Source organism: Rhipicephalus sanguineus, chromosome 5 (genome assembly GCF_013339695.2).
Source record: "Rhipicephalus sanguineus isolate Rsan-2018 chromosome 5, BIME_Rsan_1.4, whole genome shotgun sequence".
NCBI classification, from domain to species: domain Eukaryota; kingdom Metazoa; phylum Arthropoda; class Arachnida; order Ixodida; family Ixodidae; genus Rhipicephalus; species Rhipicephalus sanguineus.
Window position 1 is genome coordinate 8,890,708 of NC_051180.1, and position 16,366 is coordinate 8,907,073.

The window sequence follows — 16,366 nt, forward strand, 5'->3', positions numbered from 1 at the left end:
TTTTGAGCATGCTCCCGTCGTTCAATTTGGCTGATGTAGATTCTTCTACAAGTCGGCATGTTTAGAAAAACTATAATTACCAGATTAACCTTTTTGCATCTTCATGCTCCAATTTTATTCTTCCAGGGCCCATGGAGGGCCTGGTCGCTGAAGGGGGCTCCTCACCCGAGCCGTGTGCCATCGGAGAGGCGGGGCCGGGTGTCACCAAGCGCAGCTGGCAACAGCTGCGGCAGGCTGTGCGACAGACACGCTGCCGCTTGTATGGCCTCGCATCACGCTTGCCCAGCAGCGTCACCTTTGGCAAAGGCCGCCTGTACTTCCTCAGCCCTCTGACTGAAGGACGTGAGAGCAGCCTTCACTACGTCGATCTGCCCCCACATCAAGTGCAAGGCGGCAGCACCGAGGCCACTGGCCTAGCTGGGTGAGCCTGGCTGGGTGCTCAAGGCTTTGTGTGCTGGGTCAAGTAGGTCATGGGAGATAAGCTTGCTTCAACTGCATGTGAAGAAAGCTTGACGTTGAGCTACCCTGCGCATTTGTGCATCTTTTGATAGTTGGGAAGGCTTCAGGTCACTAGGAGCCATCATGTAATGGAATTATCTGGCAGCTAAAATAATCAGTTGAGTGGAGTTGTTTGTAGTGGCTGTTAGTAGGCTGTCTGTAAATGTTAAAAAAAAGAGACAGGGTAATTGAGATTCATAAGGAATAAACAAATAAGGCAACATAAAATGCCCTGTCATTTACTTTGCCTAAATGAACAATAGGGAGTTTAGGATAGAGGAACCCGAGTATTGGTGAGCGCAAGCCACCGGCAAACAAAAGAATGTATGGGGAGATTAGGATCCTAACCTAAAGCTATAACTTGCTTCCTGTAGTCTCCAGGCTGCAATATTGTTTTTAATTGCAATGAACATCGTTAACGTTGGTGCAGTAGCTGCTGAGAAAAATGGTGTCTTCAGTCCATGTATTTCAATTGCAGTCCCTGAGCTAAAGCTTCCACTAAAGAGCCCCTCAGCAATTTTGGACATTGCAAACAAACCACTGCAGCCCCTGTATTGCACAGTGGCAGTTGTATCTGCAATGTATGGAACAGCTGCATGGCGTGAAAGTGGCATATGTTTTAGACAGAAAGCTGCGCACTCTTTCTTTCAAGGTAGCCACGCTTAAAGTGGCCCCGTAACACTTTTTTAACATGATAAGAAAACGCTACTGGTAGTTAGTTGATGCTCCTGTGAACATGAACCGAATACTATTAAACACTGCATGCGGCAGGGAGCTTACTGTTAAGTTTCAAATGCAGCTAGAAAATGCTCTCTCTTAGTGTGGAAACTCGGGCATGTTGGAAGCACATAATGAATGTAAGAACAGCGCAGCAGACAAGGACTGACGAAGATAACACACATGCAGCATTGTCTGTGTTATCTTCGTCACTCCTTGTCTGCTGTGCTGTTCTTGCATTCACTATGTGCTCTCTCTTCTCTCAGCAAATTGCATCATTGACGGGCCTGACTACATCTTCGGAGGAAAGGATACGGCTGTTGCCTGATTTGATGATCACGAGAACGTGCTCAAGGTCATGACATACACTGACGTAGCTTCTTGCCCCTTTGTCATCCCCTCTGTGTAGCTTTCAACAAACTCGCTGGGACGAAAGCAGAAAGCACGTAAAGCGTGCGACGAATCCCTGTAACTCTGCTCATACTTGACGGATTCAAAAATTTTTTTCTACAATCGATTTGTCAGGCTATAAACTCTAATAGGTCATTTGATGATTCCTTGGAAAAGTGTTGCAGGGCCCCTTTAAAGGGACACTAAAGGCAAATAACAATTTATGTCAGAGTAAAAGCTCAGTGTATGACAACGTCTAAAACGGCAATATTATCAACAGCAGTGCCCTACTTACCGAGAAATTAAGCTAAATGTATCACACGATAAGTGCCACGAGTGGGAGATTTTGGAAGTGATTCCAATGACGTGTGAGAGTCTGAATACAATTAATCGCTAGTAATCAAACTAGCTGCAATAAAAAAAAGAATCTTCCATGCATCAAGAGACGTAATAAAATGCTGCTTGTTCATTTTTGTTTGATTCATGGAAAAAAGAACCTCTTTGGCATTGCCATGGGGAACGGCGCGCGTGGTTCAAAAGTTCCGTTTTCGCCGAACTGCGCTTCGCCCGGCGCCCTGCTTCGCTCACGCGGTTGCGTCTCAGTGGTAGTTTTGGTATCGCGTACTGTCATGTGTGTTTTGCACGCTCGTGAAAGTCGGTCTGACAGAAAGTTCGACAAAATATGGCATGCATGTGATGTTGCCGGAGGCCCGAATGGTGCACGCCGCCGCGCAGTAAAGGCGGGCAACGTTGGGCACGGCAACAGTGACGTGCGAAATACCTCTTTTAGGCGGGTGATTTGAAGTGTGCTAAAGCGATGCGGACCACTAAGATGTGATTTTATTTCAAAATAAGCACTTCCTTGGCATAAAAGTAGCACTACGACGTTTCTGGACCGCTATTTCAACAATCAATGTCAACTTAATATTTGCCTTTAGTGTCCCTTTAAAGAGTGAGTGAAAGCCCCACACACACGTGTGCCTTATGCAACAGGCACTACTTGTTATGTAACTGACCATGGTCAAATGCGGAGCATGCAGTGAAGTACTGTGAAGCAAAATAAAAAGATGGAAAAAATAAAAGTGTGTGGGGCTTGCCATGGAACAGGACACGCTTCTTCAGCACCAGCAAATGAGAGAAGGAAGGGAAAGGTGTGGCGTTTGCAGGGGCTAGCCAAGGCAAAGAAAGCGAGGGCCTCAGCAGACAGTGACTCTCCTGTCCTTGTAACATTGTAACAGGGTAGTACAAGTTCCTAACTCCTCTAATGGTGAAACGATTTTCAAAATTCTTTTGCTTAAATGTTTCCTAGATGGCACCTTACAACCAACATTTTCTGTGGGGCCTGGTGAAGTGCCCCTGAAGGCTCAACAGGCAAGTGCTAAATGCCAAGGCATAAACATGCAGCACACTGCTGCATCTCCAGGAGATAGTTTATTTTGCTAGTGGGCAGGCCTTAAGTTAAGCGCAAAAGTGAACCTCAGTGCAACTGCCCTTATATGGACTGGGAGTGGTTATTTCTAAAGAAGGTGACTTCTTGTCAGACGGTGTGGTGAATGGCCAATTTGGTGGTGGAGCGACCTATCTGTTTGTACCAGTGTTGGCACCAGGCTTCTTCCTCCCTTGCTCCACTTTAGTTCAATCGAGTTTGGTGATGCTCTTTTGTGGTTGGTCTGTAGATGCGTCATTGTTTTCAGCAGTGTTACTGTGGTACTGATTACTGTGTGGTTTTTAACTACCTAAACGCAAGGTCATGCCTTTGTCATAATTACAAGTTCCATATTACTAGTTCAAGAATGTTTGTCTCACTTGTGGGAACCTACTGATGTAGCTTTGGGGAACTGTACGTTGGTGCAAGCTTTGATGCAAAAACATTTCTTGTTTTGAGGTTGAGTGACATCAGTGTAACATTCTGGAAGTAGTGTGGCCTATGAATGCACAACTAAAAGCTGATGTTATAATGCACGATTCATCTAGCAGTGGCATCTTCGCCTATGACGGAGGACAGTAAGAAGGAAAATCAAATGGAGTGTTTCAATATATGGGCCTCCCCTCACTTGCTAAGCTCTCTCTGTATGCGCTTTTACAGCAGCAGTTTTAGGGACTCAAGCTACATTCATTGCATCACGTTGGGTTGCTTTGAGCCTTTTTGCCTTGGTTCAGTTGGTTTTGCTGACACCTTGTCTTTGGTTGAATAAACTTGTTTTGTTTCTTTGCGCACGGTTGGCAGCAGCAGCAATGAAGGTGCAGCAGGAGCTGCTACCGCACCGAGCTCGACAACTGCTCCCATGCTCCAGTGGCGCCCTCTGCTGGACCCCAAGTTCCACAGGTGTCACCCACCTGGTCGGCTGTCACGGGAGGAACAGCTTCAGTGGGAGCGGCGCCGCCTCATGGCCTGGGGCATCACTGCTTTCGACTACCAGGCTGGCCGCTTTGTCTTCCCTGCCGGCGGCTCTCTCTTCTTCTGTGATGACATGCCCCAGGTGCAGTCAGAACCATGACTCTACTGAAAGATAAAAATATTTCCATTAGGAGACTTGTAACTAAATGAAAAGTAGAACAGAGTCTTCAGAGAAGGCTGCACAAAATAGAGACACATCTGTTGAAGGGATACCCTGCACATAAAGTGTCATCTGCCCTTCCCAGATAACATAAGGTAGACGAACTTGTAGGGACCATGCAAACTTGTTCATCTGATCAGAAGTTCACCGTATAAGGAGTGCCACCAAAAAAAGACATACTAACATGCTAAGTGCATCCAATTATGTTACTTGAAAACACTGAATAAAGTAGACATACATTGGGGGTGGGGGGTGATGGCAAAAAAAGCATTTATTTGGCTCAATTTGATAGAAAGTTATGGCACCAAGTAACGTATTTACACGAATGTAACCAGATTTAAAAAATAAAACTATGACATGCCCCTATGTTGACAATTAGAAAGAAGAGGGAGAGAGGCAAGTGCCATTTGCCCTCAAAGAATGGGAAGTTTAGTTTCCTGGAAGTTCCTTTTGTTCTGTGATCCAGTTTTGATGGCTTTAAGTTCACTTCAGGGTACGTGTAGATTGTGTACCAATTCACCTTCAGTTTAATGGCCATGACAAGCTTGGTATACACAGTTACCCAAGAAATTCTACAAGGTTGTCATTGAGGTGTAGGATACTTTCACCTTTTTGGTCCATATAAGCTTCCCCTGGTCTACACGCAGCTGAAGGTCTCTCTCTGTTTGCTCTACTTTCTGTTAGAGGTCTCCAGCATGCATAAAAGACACAACCCAGCTATCGTCAGCATACAAAATAGTTTCGCTTTGCTGTGCGCTTTCATAATGAAAGCTGCACATTGCTACTTGCACTCATGTTGAACAAATATCATGCACAGAGGTCACAGTTGTGCACGAAAGAAACCTACATGAATTCGCAGTGTACTCCACCGCCATTTTGTGATATCAGTGACCTTGCACCTGACCCCTCTGATGGGAGGCTGTTGCCAATGCCACGAAAATTTCGGATTTGTACTCCAATGCGCAGGCAATTTTACAATGAAGCTGTCTATGGCTGGGATCTGGAAAAAACAGGAATCGGTATAACACGAAAGTGAACCGTGTCTTCACAGAAGTAGTTGATTGTTTATTGTATATTGATATACGAGAGTTTACACGATGTCTAGTGGTGTTAGGCAGCTATAGCACCATTTGACTTGAATACGCCAATGTTGGCGTTTAGTGGCACTTCTCCAGCCTGACAGCTAACTTCCATGATCATGGTTAAATTTTTGCGGTGGCAGAAGTAGTTAACGTACACCTGTACACAGCATATGGCGAATCCCATACAAAGATGGCATTGAGAAGCATATAATAAACGCTGGTACTCGATGTGCAATCATTCAAAGCGTCATTCGAGGAGAGAAATGCCAAGGTGTGTGCTCCCCAGTAATAGGGTAACCTATGCCTGTGCTCGTGCACATGCCACACAGAACTTCAGGGACACGAGAAGCAGAGTTCGTAGCTTGAGCTGTGAACCCAGAAAGGCGTGCCGCTTCCCACTGGTGTCTCTCACTTCAGCAAAGCACTCAATGCGCGACATTCACTTGTCGTCGTCGCTGCCTTTCTGTGGCACTTATTGCAGCAGTTTTCTTAGTTGGTGCTATCGCACTTGAACCAGCAGGCGGCAGAGAAACACCGTTAGTGCATGTGCCAGCTTCACTACTCTGGCAACGAGCCGTCACACGCTAACGTGATGCGAAAGGCAAGGCACGTAACTGCGCCGTCACCGAAGTGAATAACTGCATAGTACGCACCGAAAACCTCCATTGCACTCAAACTACCGAAGCACTCCTTGTCTGTGCTCGTTAGTGTCATGATACAGTACTTCACCACTCCCGTACGGCGACACTGATCCCTGCCTACCGAGAGCACTGTGGGAGAGAGTGTGAGAGATAGGAGTTGCGTTGTGAGGCCTCCTGCATGTGCGCCAGTAGCGCAGTGAGTAGGGCACCCAACACCTATCGTCGCAAACCTAGAGTTCGTGGGTTTGACTCCCGGGTCATCCGAATCCATGAAAATTTTTCTTTTAGATTTTCTTTGTCATCTGTATTTCACTGACTTATTTCCGTCATGGAAATACATCAGGGAAGTCTTAGGGGACCGCAGCATAAAACACTTTTGTGTTAAAAAAATGTGTCCGAGATGTTGACAACAACACACCATCTGCGTGGCATGGTCACACCATCTCTCGGAGGCAGTGCGAAACCTGCGCCGCACCATCTGTGCACGGGTTTCGTGCTGCCTTTGAGAAAGGGTGTGGTCACGCCGCGCGCCTGTCTAGAGCACCAGTGGCAACAGAAACTTGAGTCCAATCAACACAGCTGAGCTAAAATGACTGACCAAGATTAGGCCAACAACGCTAAGCGTAAGTTCATTGCCCGCCAAGACCCTCAGTATCGCAAGTCCAAATATTTTGGTCGATGAGTTGGTTACAACCCACACGAGCGCTTCCTGGGAGTCTCGGCAAGATTTCAACGATGGTTGGAAGTCGGTTTGGATACCCGTGTGGTATGTGTGATCGTCTGTGGTTCGCCGGACACCTTTCCACCGTTTCCGGCGTGCGTGACCAACTGCAGCATGACTGTGCGGCAGCAACAATCCCGCAATGTGTGTCATTGGACTGCCCTGAGCCAGTGCAGGTGTACAGGACGTGTCGTGACTCGTTGCATGAGGAAGTTGTGCCTCAGTTCGCCACCACTGACGGCTACGTGCACCTACGTCCCCTCCACCCCCCAGTCCCTGAGCACATTCCAAAAATAAGTGTCATTAAGGAAAGTATGGTGTCTGGTGTTGCCATGCCTTCTGTTCATGTGCACATGTCGCTTGACCCACGGCATGGTATCCGGGGCAACTGATGATTATGCTGGAAAGTGGCTGTCAAGTGAGAACGTTCTAAATTAATTAAACAAGACAAGCAGCTTCGCTGGTCTTCCACTCTCATATGGTGGAAGGGCTGTGGATTTTTTTTTGTATTCGTCATCGCTTTCTTCTCAACTTTGTTTTCCTCCTGTTGTTTAACTTCTTTGATCACGACCAATGTGTGCACACCTCCAGACCAGCCGTGGTACCTTTTTTTCTTTTGCTTTGCTGTTGGCTTCTTGAGAAGAGGGGTTGCATACCTGCCAAGTCTCCCGGATTACCCGGGAGACTCCCGGATTTTGAACGTTTCTCCCGGTTGTACGGGTCATAGGAAAATCTCCTGGAAATCCAGTTTTGCCCCGCGCGTCCAGTGCATTGCGTGCCCCGTGCGTCACGGTGATGTGAGGTGGGACGTTTCGTGTACAGATGCGCTACACGCAATTTAAAAATTGATCCTAAATGTGTTATAGGTTATATCAGCCGTTAATATTTCGTAGATGATGCGTTTGTGTACACAAAAATCTATCCCACAAGTTATCTCGCTTTCAAAATTTTTTGTCACTACTGCTTTAAGTGGAGAGCCCAGCACTTAAAAGGGTAGCCGTCAGGGGCGTAGCCAAGGGGGGTTTGCTTGCGTATATATACGCAAGCAAAACTGAAATTTTTCAGTTTTGCTTGCGTATATATACACGCACACATACAAACGCACGCACGAACATACACAAAGTATGGTTGAACCCCCCCCCCCGAAAAAAATTTCTGGCTACGCCCCTGGTAGCCGTTACCGATGTCTGTCGAGATGGCGTGTTCGCCAGCGCTCGCGACCGTCCCCGTCTCAACGGCGCCCCTTATGGTCCCTTGCCCGACGAAATAACTGGTAAGCAAGCGACGACAGGCCTCGCACGCGGAGCGATGTTATCGCATGTGCCCTTCGCGCGACGGTGATGGCCGGGTCGTTTCATCTCTGCTTCAACCGCGTTCGTCCCTAGCGCTAGCGCGCATTTACTTGCACGTGAAACAGACGATGCGTAAGCGATGTTATCGGTTTGGACTCTGTACAGATCAGCGGCGACCGCAAGATCCCGCTGACAGTGTCCATATAATTGCTATCGCAGTACCCCCCCCCCCCCCCCCCCCCATTGAGTAGATCTCCCGGATTCCGTTTCTCCAAACTTGGCAGGTATGGGGTTGGGTAGGTGGCATCTTGACTCATGGACCTTTTTTTTTTCGTGGATCCAATGCCTGCTGGCTTGTTTCTAGCTGGTCCAATGCAGTCACTTTCATGAGATTTGCTCATTGAGGTAGCTGCCCTTTAGTGGTGCTTACAGCAGCTGTGTTTTTATTTTGTGCCATTGCAACTAAACAGTACACAATGTGCAAAAAATCCTGCTCCTTACATTTTGAAACTGCTTCAGAGGCGATGAGAGGTGACAGACTAATTGGATGCCAAAGAGAATCCATCGTGAAACTGTGTTGTTAATTGAAGCAGCTGCTCCGTGCCATGTTGGAGCATCTGCCCGCTGAGACACCCTCACAGTGGTTTGGCACTCATTAGTGTCATGATGTAGTTCACTTCACAGCAACAAGATGGTCGTGCTGTCCCTGACAAGCACATAAAGCATATAACATAAAGCATATACACGCGTTCATGTACATAAATGTGCAGTAGACTCTTGATAATTCAAACTGATAATTCAGTCTCGGTTATTTCAAACAATTGTTTAGTTTTTTATTGGCCCACTATGTCTTCAGTGTATTTTAAAGCTGCTTAATTCAAACTACCCCATTGCACAACTTCAATTAATTCAAGCATTTTGCATCCTAAGAATGGGAAGGGGCTACATGCTGTTGCCGGATGCAACACATTTCGTCCCTTATTTACACTCGCGCGCACGTGTTGTATAATAACGAGTACCAATGTGATTGCTCATGTCTCAAAACTTTACTGGCAATCATAACAGAGCTGTCTATGATGTTGCTGTGACACTGGAAACCAGTAAACATCACAGCACAAGTTGGTATGTTGCCCATATTTATGAGAACTTCTAATTAATTGAAACTTCTGATAGTTGAAACAAAATAATGAGGTTCCCTCGAGTTTAAATTATCAACAGTCTACTGTATAACATATTCATAACATGGCATATACATAAAGCATATAGCGCGTTTGTGTTAAGAGACCTGATTGCATTCGTGGCATAGTGGTCAGCGAATTCAGCTTCTGTGCTTCAGAGCTGTGGCGTCAGAGGTTTGATTCCTTGATAGAGTGGCTCAACCAGTTATTTCTGACTGAGTTTTTTTTCTTTTGTTTCCGACTTACCTGCATGCCCTTTTACTCACAGCAGTTCTGTGACAAATGATGTGAATAAAAAAAAAAAAATGGCGGGAATGATGTGAGTCACTTATTGGTGGACACTGGCATAAAACAGTCTTGCGTTAAAATGCTTGTTGTGTTTTTATAGCAAGATTCTCGTTCGCAATATCTCTACAGAGTGAGCTCTCCAAATTTTAAAACTAAACTGTCAATACTTTAAGTAGTAAAACAGTACTTACTTATTCATGAAATTTTAGAATTTCTTGGCTTCTGCTGTAATAATTGTTCAACTGTTAAGGTTGGCAGGTATGGAATTAGAATGTGTTTGACAACATAGAATTATAGGTGCATTTATCATGACTAAGCAGTGAGTTTAAATGATTGGACTCCTCAAATTATTGACAGATCAGAAATGTTTAACAAAAAAACTCTCACTGTGCGCTTAAAAAAGCCCTACGTCATCACTTATTGGCCTATTCCCTTGTGGATGCAGGGTGGTCCACACTTCCCAGTGGAGCTGCGCACATCTTTAAGCTGTGCACGCCTTAATGCACAGCTTTGTCCATGCAACGGTGATGTCGTGGCCTTTGTGGCAGCAGGGGACCTGTGGGTTACTCACTTGGGCTCGGGAGCTGAGGCACGGCTCACACACACTCGCTCAGGTGCGTCTCTTTATTATTTTTTTTCTTCCCACTGTGGTGGTTCATTTTTTGTTGCATTGTGCTGCTGATCCCTAGTGCCTGGACTTTATTTTCCAGTTTTGCAGTAAGGCTAGAGCAGAACACTCATCTTTCAGGCTGAAAGTTCACATGAACGAACTTCAAATGGCAAAAATTAACTTGGAGTTGTCCACCGTGGCGTCTCAAGTAGCCTGTGTCGAACTTTGAGACGTTTTAAAGGAGTACTGACACAAAAATTATATATCTCGTTTTTTCTGTGGCAATAAGTAGCCAACAACCCACTTATCATGGCTATGAACCTCGTTTGCTCGAGTGCGTGACTGTTAATTATTTGGAGTCATTTTTGTAGCACCCAGTCGCAGTTTCGGTTTCAAAGGGTGCCAACAGGTGGGACCCAGTGGGGTTTTTGTGTAAACACAACTGGCTCCATGAGCACACAAAACAGAGAGCACCGTGTTGACAACACATTTCAAGGAAGCCTCCCATGGTGCCACAATAATCCCCTCTGGGCGGCTGTAAATATGCGTGACCGCCTCAAAATTGCACTGCCGAGACAAGGATGTCATCCTTTGTGCAAGTGCATAAAGAAGGTGCCTCCTCTTTCTGTTGAAAAGGTCTGGAGCGCTGGAGAGAGTGCTCACAACAAGCGTGACACCCAACGCAAACTTTTGGTGTAAGTGGTTGGTGGTTGTTTACATTGGAACGAAGTTGGTGTCGATGTCATGAAGTGGTGCATTTTACATGAAGCTGCGCGACATGTGCTTTAAAATTTATTTCAAATACGTTCTAGAATATATTAACCGTTGATGTTTTGTGGATGATGCATGTGTGTCCACATAAATCTATCACACAAGTTATCTCGCCTTCAAAATTTTGTGTCGTTACTCTTCTAAATCTAATTTTAATAGCGGAGCTGTTTATGCCAGCCGTCGGTTGTAATCCGCAAACAGAAAACTATCATCATCATGAACTGGCACTCGCTATCTTCGTACTCCTCTTCCTCGTTTCCTGTTCTTCATTCTCTGCTTCACTCCCAGAACGCATTCACTGATTTGTCTGGCATGGGATGGAATAACTCTGATGGATGAAAGAATGAGCACAAAAAGAGAGAAAGAAAGAAAAATTCTTGGCTAAAGAAAGTCTTGACAGGCATGATTTGAACCCACATACCCACGATCCGACGGGACATGATGAAAGGCGAAAAAGGGCTGATGAGGATTGCAGTGGCCATTCTAAACTTAAAAAAGTGTTGCACAGAATTGCTTATTTCAGTCAATTAAAAATAATGTGAACATTTTATGTCAGAAAGCTTGCATGTACAGGTGGGAAGGTTGAAAAGAAGTGGTTTTCCGGACTCTGAAAGTGCACCTGATGCGGAAAAGATGCTACGGGATGTGTCAGGAAGAAAGAAGAATGTAGAAGCCGAAAAGCGAAAGTGACCGGTGGTGATCCCTTATGTACACACGGTATCACATAGACTAAAAAAGAAAGCAAACAGACATGATCTTCCTGTTGTATTTTCAGGACCTTGAAAGCTGATGAGTCTTTGTAACAAAATTAACAATGCAGATGAAACCCAAAAATGCAAGAGATGTAAAATAAAACAAGAGTTTTGTCGAGTGTGACATTGAAGTAGTGTACAGTATTCCACTAACTTGTGGAAAGCACTACATTGGACAAACTTTGAGATGCATCAACACAAGACTCGAAGAGCATCAGTACAATTGCGAACAAATAACCCGTCCAGGGAGTCTAGCTACACATTGTAACTGATGCTCATGCACGCCTGAATTTGCTCAAACAAAAATCGTCAAACACGTGAAAGACGACAGAGAGAGATTGGTTTGTGAAGCAGCTATCATGGCTTCTTTGGGTGACGAAAATTGCATCAGCATGCCGTCCACACATTTATCTTCTGGCGAAGTGAATCTCGTGGTGAAAACGTTAAAGATGGATGTCGTGTAGGCGAGGGTGCTCTGTTTTTATCGCTATGACGTGTGCCTTGTACTCGATATACAGTCGAACCTCGTTAATACGTACCCGCTTTAAGCGTACTAACGGTTAAAACGTAGATGCGACGAATCCCCGATCGAGTCCCATAGAGCCTAATGCATTCGCTGACCGCTTAAGCCGTAGTGCTTCACCCTACGCCTACCGGTTAGTGCGTACCCTGCGTGCCGCGATAACGTTTTGTGCCATGAAATTTTACTGCGCCGCTGAACTTCCCAACGCCACAATGTGCCGCCAAAGGTTTTCAGTCTTTTCGAGAAGTGCGTAGATCGGTCGATCACCGACTCCGACTTCCGCGCGATTGCGGCGATGCCTTTGCGGGTAAGCGTCGGGAAAGAACGAAGGTGAGGCGGCGGCCACCGACGAACGCGCCAGCATGACTTATCGCCGACAACCTTATCACAATAAGTATCTTCAGATATCTGCTCGGGCACGCGTGCGGCGCAGCACTACTTTAAGCCTACTGCACGCTTTTAATAGGCGACAACCTGAACGCGCTGGGCCGCCGATCGCTGCCGCCTCGTTGTGCGGGGCCGTGTTCAAGCGCGCGCCGCTTTGTAGAAACGAAAGCAGCTCGCTGTTGCGGAGTTGAGCGTTGCTGGTCGTGGGCGACGAGAAACCTCTTTGCATAGACGCTATCACGCTAAACGCACGCGTACGGTACAGCAAGCATAGCGCTGTTGTAACCATACTGCACGCTTTTATTGGGCGACCACCTAAACGCGCTTCCGTCCGCTGCCAGGATCGCTAGAGCGTCGCGGAGTGCGCATCGCTTGCAGGAAGTTTGTCATCGCCGCGTTAACCGAACAAGCTCATCTGTGCTCATCGCCGCATCTGTGCACGGTCTGGAGCGAAGTGGGTACGAAGAACACTCCCACGACAAATGCGCGCGTGCGGTACAGCAAGCGGCTTTGCGGCCCGGCAGTGACGGCGTGAGCCGAGAAGGCGACGCGCTGCACGCAACTAGCCAGGAGACGATCGGCTTCACGCAGCCGTCCCGCGTTTCACTGGAACTGTGTCAAATTTTATTTAGTAGCAGAGCGCGGTACACACGCACACACATATATCGCGGAAAGCCGACACTGTCCGTTCTGTCGCTACGTTGGTCACTGCGTATACCGGACCCTGGTAATAGTTCCGAAATGCTCCTTGGCGTCGCCACCGCGCGCTATCGGCACTATTGGACGGTCGTGCGAGAGTACCAGAATCTTTCCTCCAGTTTGGCAAAAAGAAAGAATAGGCTTTGCAGTGGGTACTTTAGGCAATATTTGCTGTGGCACTGTATTTATTTCTTTGCTGGCGGCGATGGCGTATGCGAGGAGATGCAAATTTTTACTTGGTGGTTAATGCGTACTACCGTTTAGTGCGTAGTTATGCGGTGTTCCCGGCAAGTACGCATTAACGAGGTTCCACTGTACATGTAAACAACGCACGAAATAAAGCAGTTGAAAGTTGCGCTTTGTCCTGTCTACCTCTGCCTGTCTCTGCGTCTTTGTCGTCGTTATTGTTTAAAACAGCGCATATTCAAGACTTCAACTCATACATACAGTGTTAAAAAAATGACAAGGAATATTAATTACCATATATTGCCGATTATAAGTCGACGTTTTTTTCATAAAATGACCTTCCAAAGTTTGGGGGTCGACCTATACGGGGAATCCTAAAGTCGACTTATCTGTGGGGTCCGACGAAAGGTCGTCGTCTTCGGATTTCCTGCTATTCGACGCATCGATAACATCAGCCGCAGAGGCAGTGGAGTCGCGGCAACAGCTATCTCCCAACGCGCGCGCGCCACTTCCGGAGCCGGACATTTTTATCTGCCACGACAATCGCGAAACTATAGTGAAACCACGCGAGGCGAAACTGGCGAAACTACGGAGCGCGTTTAAAATCGCCGCCATGTGGCAATAATGTGAACTACTTGGGAAACAGGGTCTCGAAAGCAGCATTTCAAACCTTTGATAGAGGGCGAACGATGCTCTATGAATAAAGAGGAATTTATCTTGCGATGCGCCCGGCGGTTTTTGTTTTCATACAATAGAAACGATTCGTTGACACACCATCGGTGTTCCACAGAAAAGCTGGCAGCGCTGTGTGGGCTGGCAACACTTCGCGGGGAACTAAGCCACATGACCAGTCACGTGCGCCTACATGCATCTTCGCATCTTTTTGCACTCACGGCTGTTCGCCATTTCTGCATTTTGCTTCGCTTGTGAGCAGTGGTGTGCGCAATTTGCGACGGTGCCAAATGGACGCCAAGATGCCACCGCTACGCCGGTAACAGTACAGCGCTGCTTTCAAGAGGCAAGCGATCCTCTACGCAGAGTCAGAAAGCAACGTTGAAGCAGGGTGCAAGTTTGATGTGTCGGAAAAGTGCGTGAGGCAATCGAGAAAACAAAGGACCAAGATCTTTGCGTGCGCTGCTACATGCCGTTCCTTTTGCAGACCGAAGTCTGTAGGATACCCTGCCGTTGAGGAGGCGGTTTGAGATTGGGTTCACGACCAGAGAAGCAAGAGCCTGAGTGTTTCCTACGATGATATTGAAGCAAAAGCACGTACTGTCAACGATGCCTGGTATGCACGGGCGTAGCCAGGGGGGTTGGGGGGGGTTTAAACCCTCCCTGAAATTTTTCGATTTTGCATGTGTATACAGTAGAACCCCGCTGTTACGTTCCTCACTGCTGCGTTTTCCCGGCTGTTTCGTCGTTTTCCACCGGTCCCAGCATAGCTCCCATAGGATACAATGTATTGGGAACCCCGCTGCTACGTCGTAATTGTCCGACCGTTCCCGTATGATATGTCGCGAAGTGCGCTCGGAGCCGACCGAGTGACTACCAAAGAGAGCAGCCATGGTGCATTTTCACGCAGCTTGGCCTCGTTTGACCGTAATATTAGCCGCATGAGAGGCGCAAGCAACAGAATCTTTCAATTGATGCAAACAAAAGCATGGCCTTCGAGATTCAAATTGCAAAGATGGCGTCTATGACGTAACTGCTCGCGAAAGCAAGGCATTCGAGATTGGCATTTACTATTGACAAAAGCATAGCCTTTGAGATTTGTATTGCACAAACATGGCGTGTATGACGTAATTGCTTGCGAAAGCAAGGCCTTCGAGATTGGCATTCACTTCTGCCATCGCGTTGGCGTAGACTCATCATCATCGTTATTTGTCGGAGAACGGGAGGAGTTCGAGCTGGTTGGAGCTCGCATGGTCGTGCGTGCGGTTCGCGGTCGGACTCGCCGCGCCGGTCGTGATTGCGTGTGCTTAGTTCTTTGATGCCTACAGCTGTTGGTGTTGAGGCCGTCCTAAGCTCCGCGTTTCTATCCATCGACTAGATCGCGGCTGAGCACGCCAATTTTCGTGCTGCTCGTAAGAATTGAAATAAAATTCTGTACCACTAAATATTTTGCCGTTTTTCCTGTTTTTCGGCTCTTACGTTTCCCGTCTCTTACGTTTATTTCCTACGGTCCCTTCAAAAATGTATCAGCGGGGTTCTACTGTATACAGTAGAACCTCGTTGATACGCTCCCGCTTAATACGATTTCCCGGCTCCTACGCTCGAAATCGCGAAAACTAGAAATGCCTCCATGGAGCTATGTGTTAATACGTGCCACCATGTTCTTTCTAACATAGAAGATTTACAAAGCACGCTCATTTAAGTACGTTAGCCACGCACCTTTTAGCGGGAAAGATGCCAACGCGACGCGCCTATCTCCCCCCGCTAATCCCCCTGTCATTAGCGGGGGATGCATTCCCCACTGTGTTATCAGGTGTCTACAACTCTGCAGGGTAACCTCCACCGGAAACGAGCGACGCCCAATGAGAGTCGTCGTCAGGGCCTCGGTGATTGTTGCTACTTTAAGGGGAAAAAAAATTTAGGGATATACGCATTAGACAGGCTGGGCCCTGTGCGAGGCTGCACGTTGCTCAGTAGTTCGCGATTCGAGACAGTTTGCAGTTGCGTCTAGGAAGCGCAAGCCCTTGTCGATTAAGGAGAAGCTGAATATCCTAGCGGTTGTTGACAGGAACCCGAAGAGGAAGCGAGTCGACATAGCGAACAAACTTGGACTGCCAGTGTCTACTGTGAAAACCGTGGTGTCGAAGCGGAAAGAGATCAAGACGAACGCTTTGGTATTCGGCGGTGCAACAAAGCAAGCCCGTGGAGCCCGCCATGGGGAGCTGGAGGAGGCGCTATTGAAGTGGTGTAAGCAAGCACGGGCCTCCGGAGTTAACTTTGATGGCAGCGTGCTTAAGGAGAAAGCACTCGAAATTGCCGATGTTCTTGGCATCGATGACTTCACCGCCTCCAACGGCTGGATAAGTCGCTTTCGAGCGAGGCATGGCATCGCCTACTGACA

At 47.2% G+C, this 16,366-nt stretch overlaps 1 protein-coding gene across 2 annotated transcripts in view; it reads left to right on the plus strand.

Annotated features, from left to right (window-relative positions):
- LOC119393181 (dipeptidyl peptidase 9) overlaps positions 1–16,366 on the plus strand; it is an 86,692-nt gene that overhangs the window by 2,397 nt on the left and 67,929 nt on the right. The window contains exons 2-4 of one of the 2 annotated variants that reach the window (XM_037660019.2): positions 127–421; positions 3,833–4,085; positions 9,811–9,979. In XM_037660019.2, coding sequence (XP_037515947.1) covers positions 132–421; positions 3,833–4,085; positions 9,811–9,979 — 712 coding nt within the window. In that variant the 5' untranslated portion in view covers positions 127–131. The remainder of the gene's footprint in view (positions 1–126; positions 422–3,832; positions 4,086–9,810; positions 9,980–16,366) is intronic. The other variant, XM_049416135.1, reaches the window with a different exon arrangement.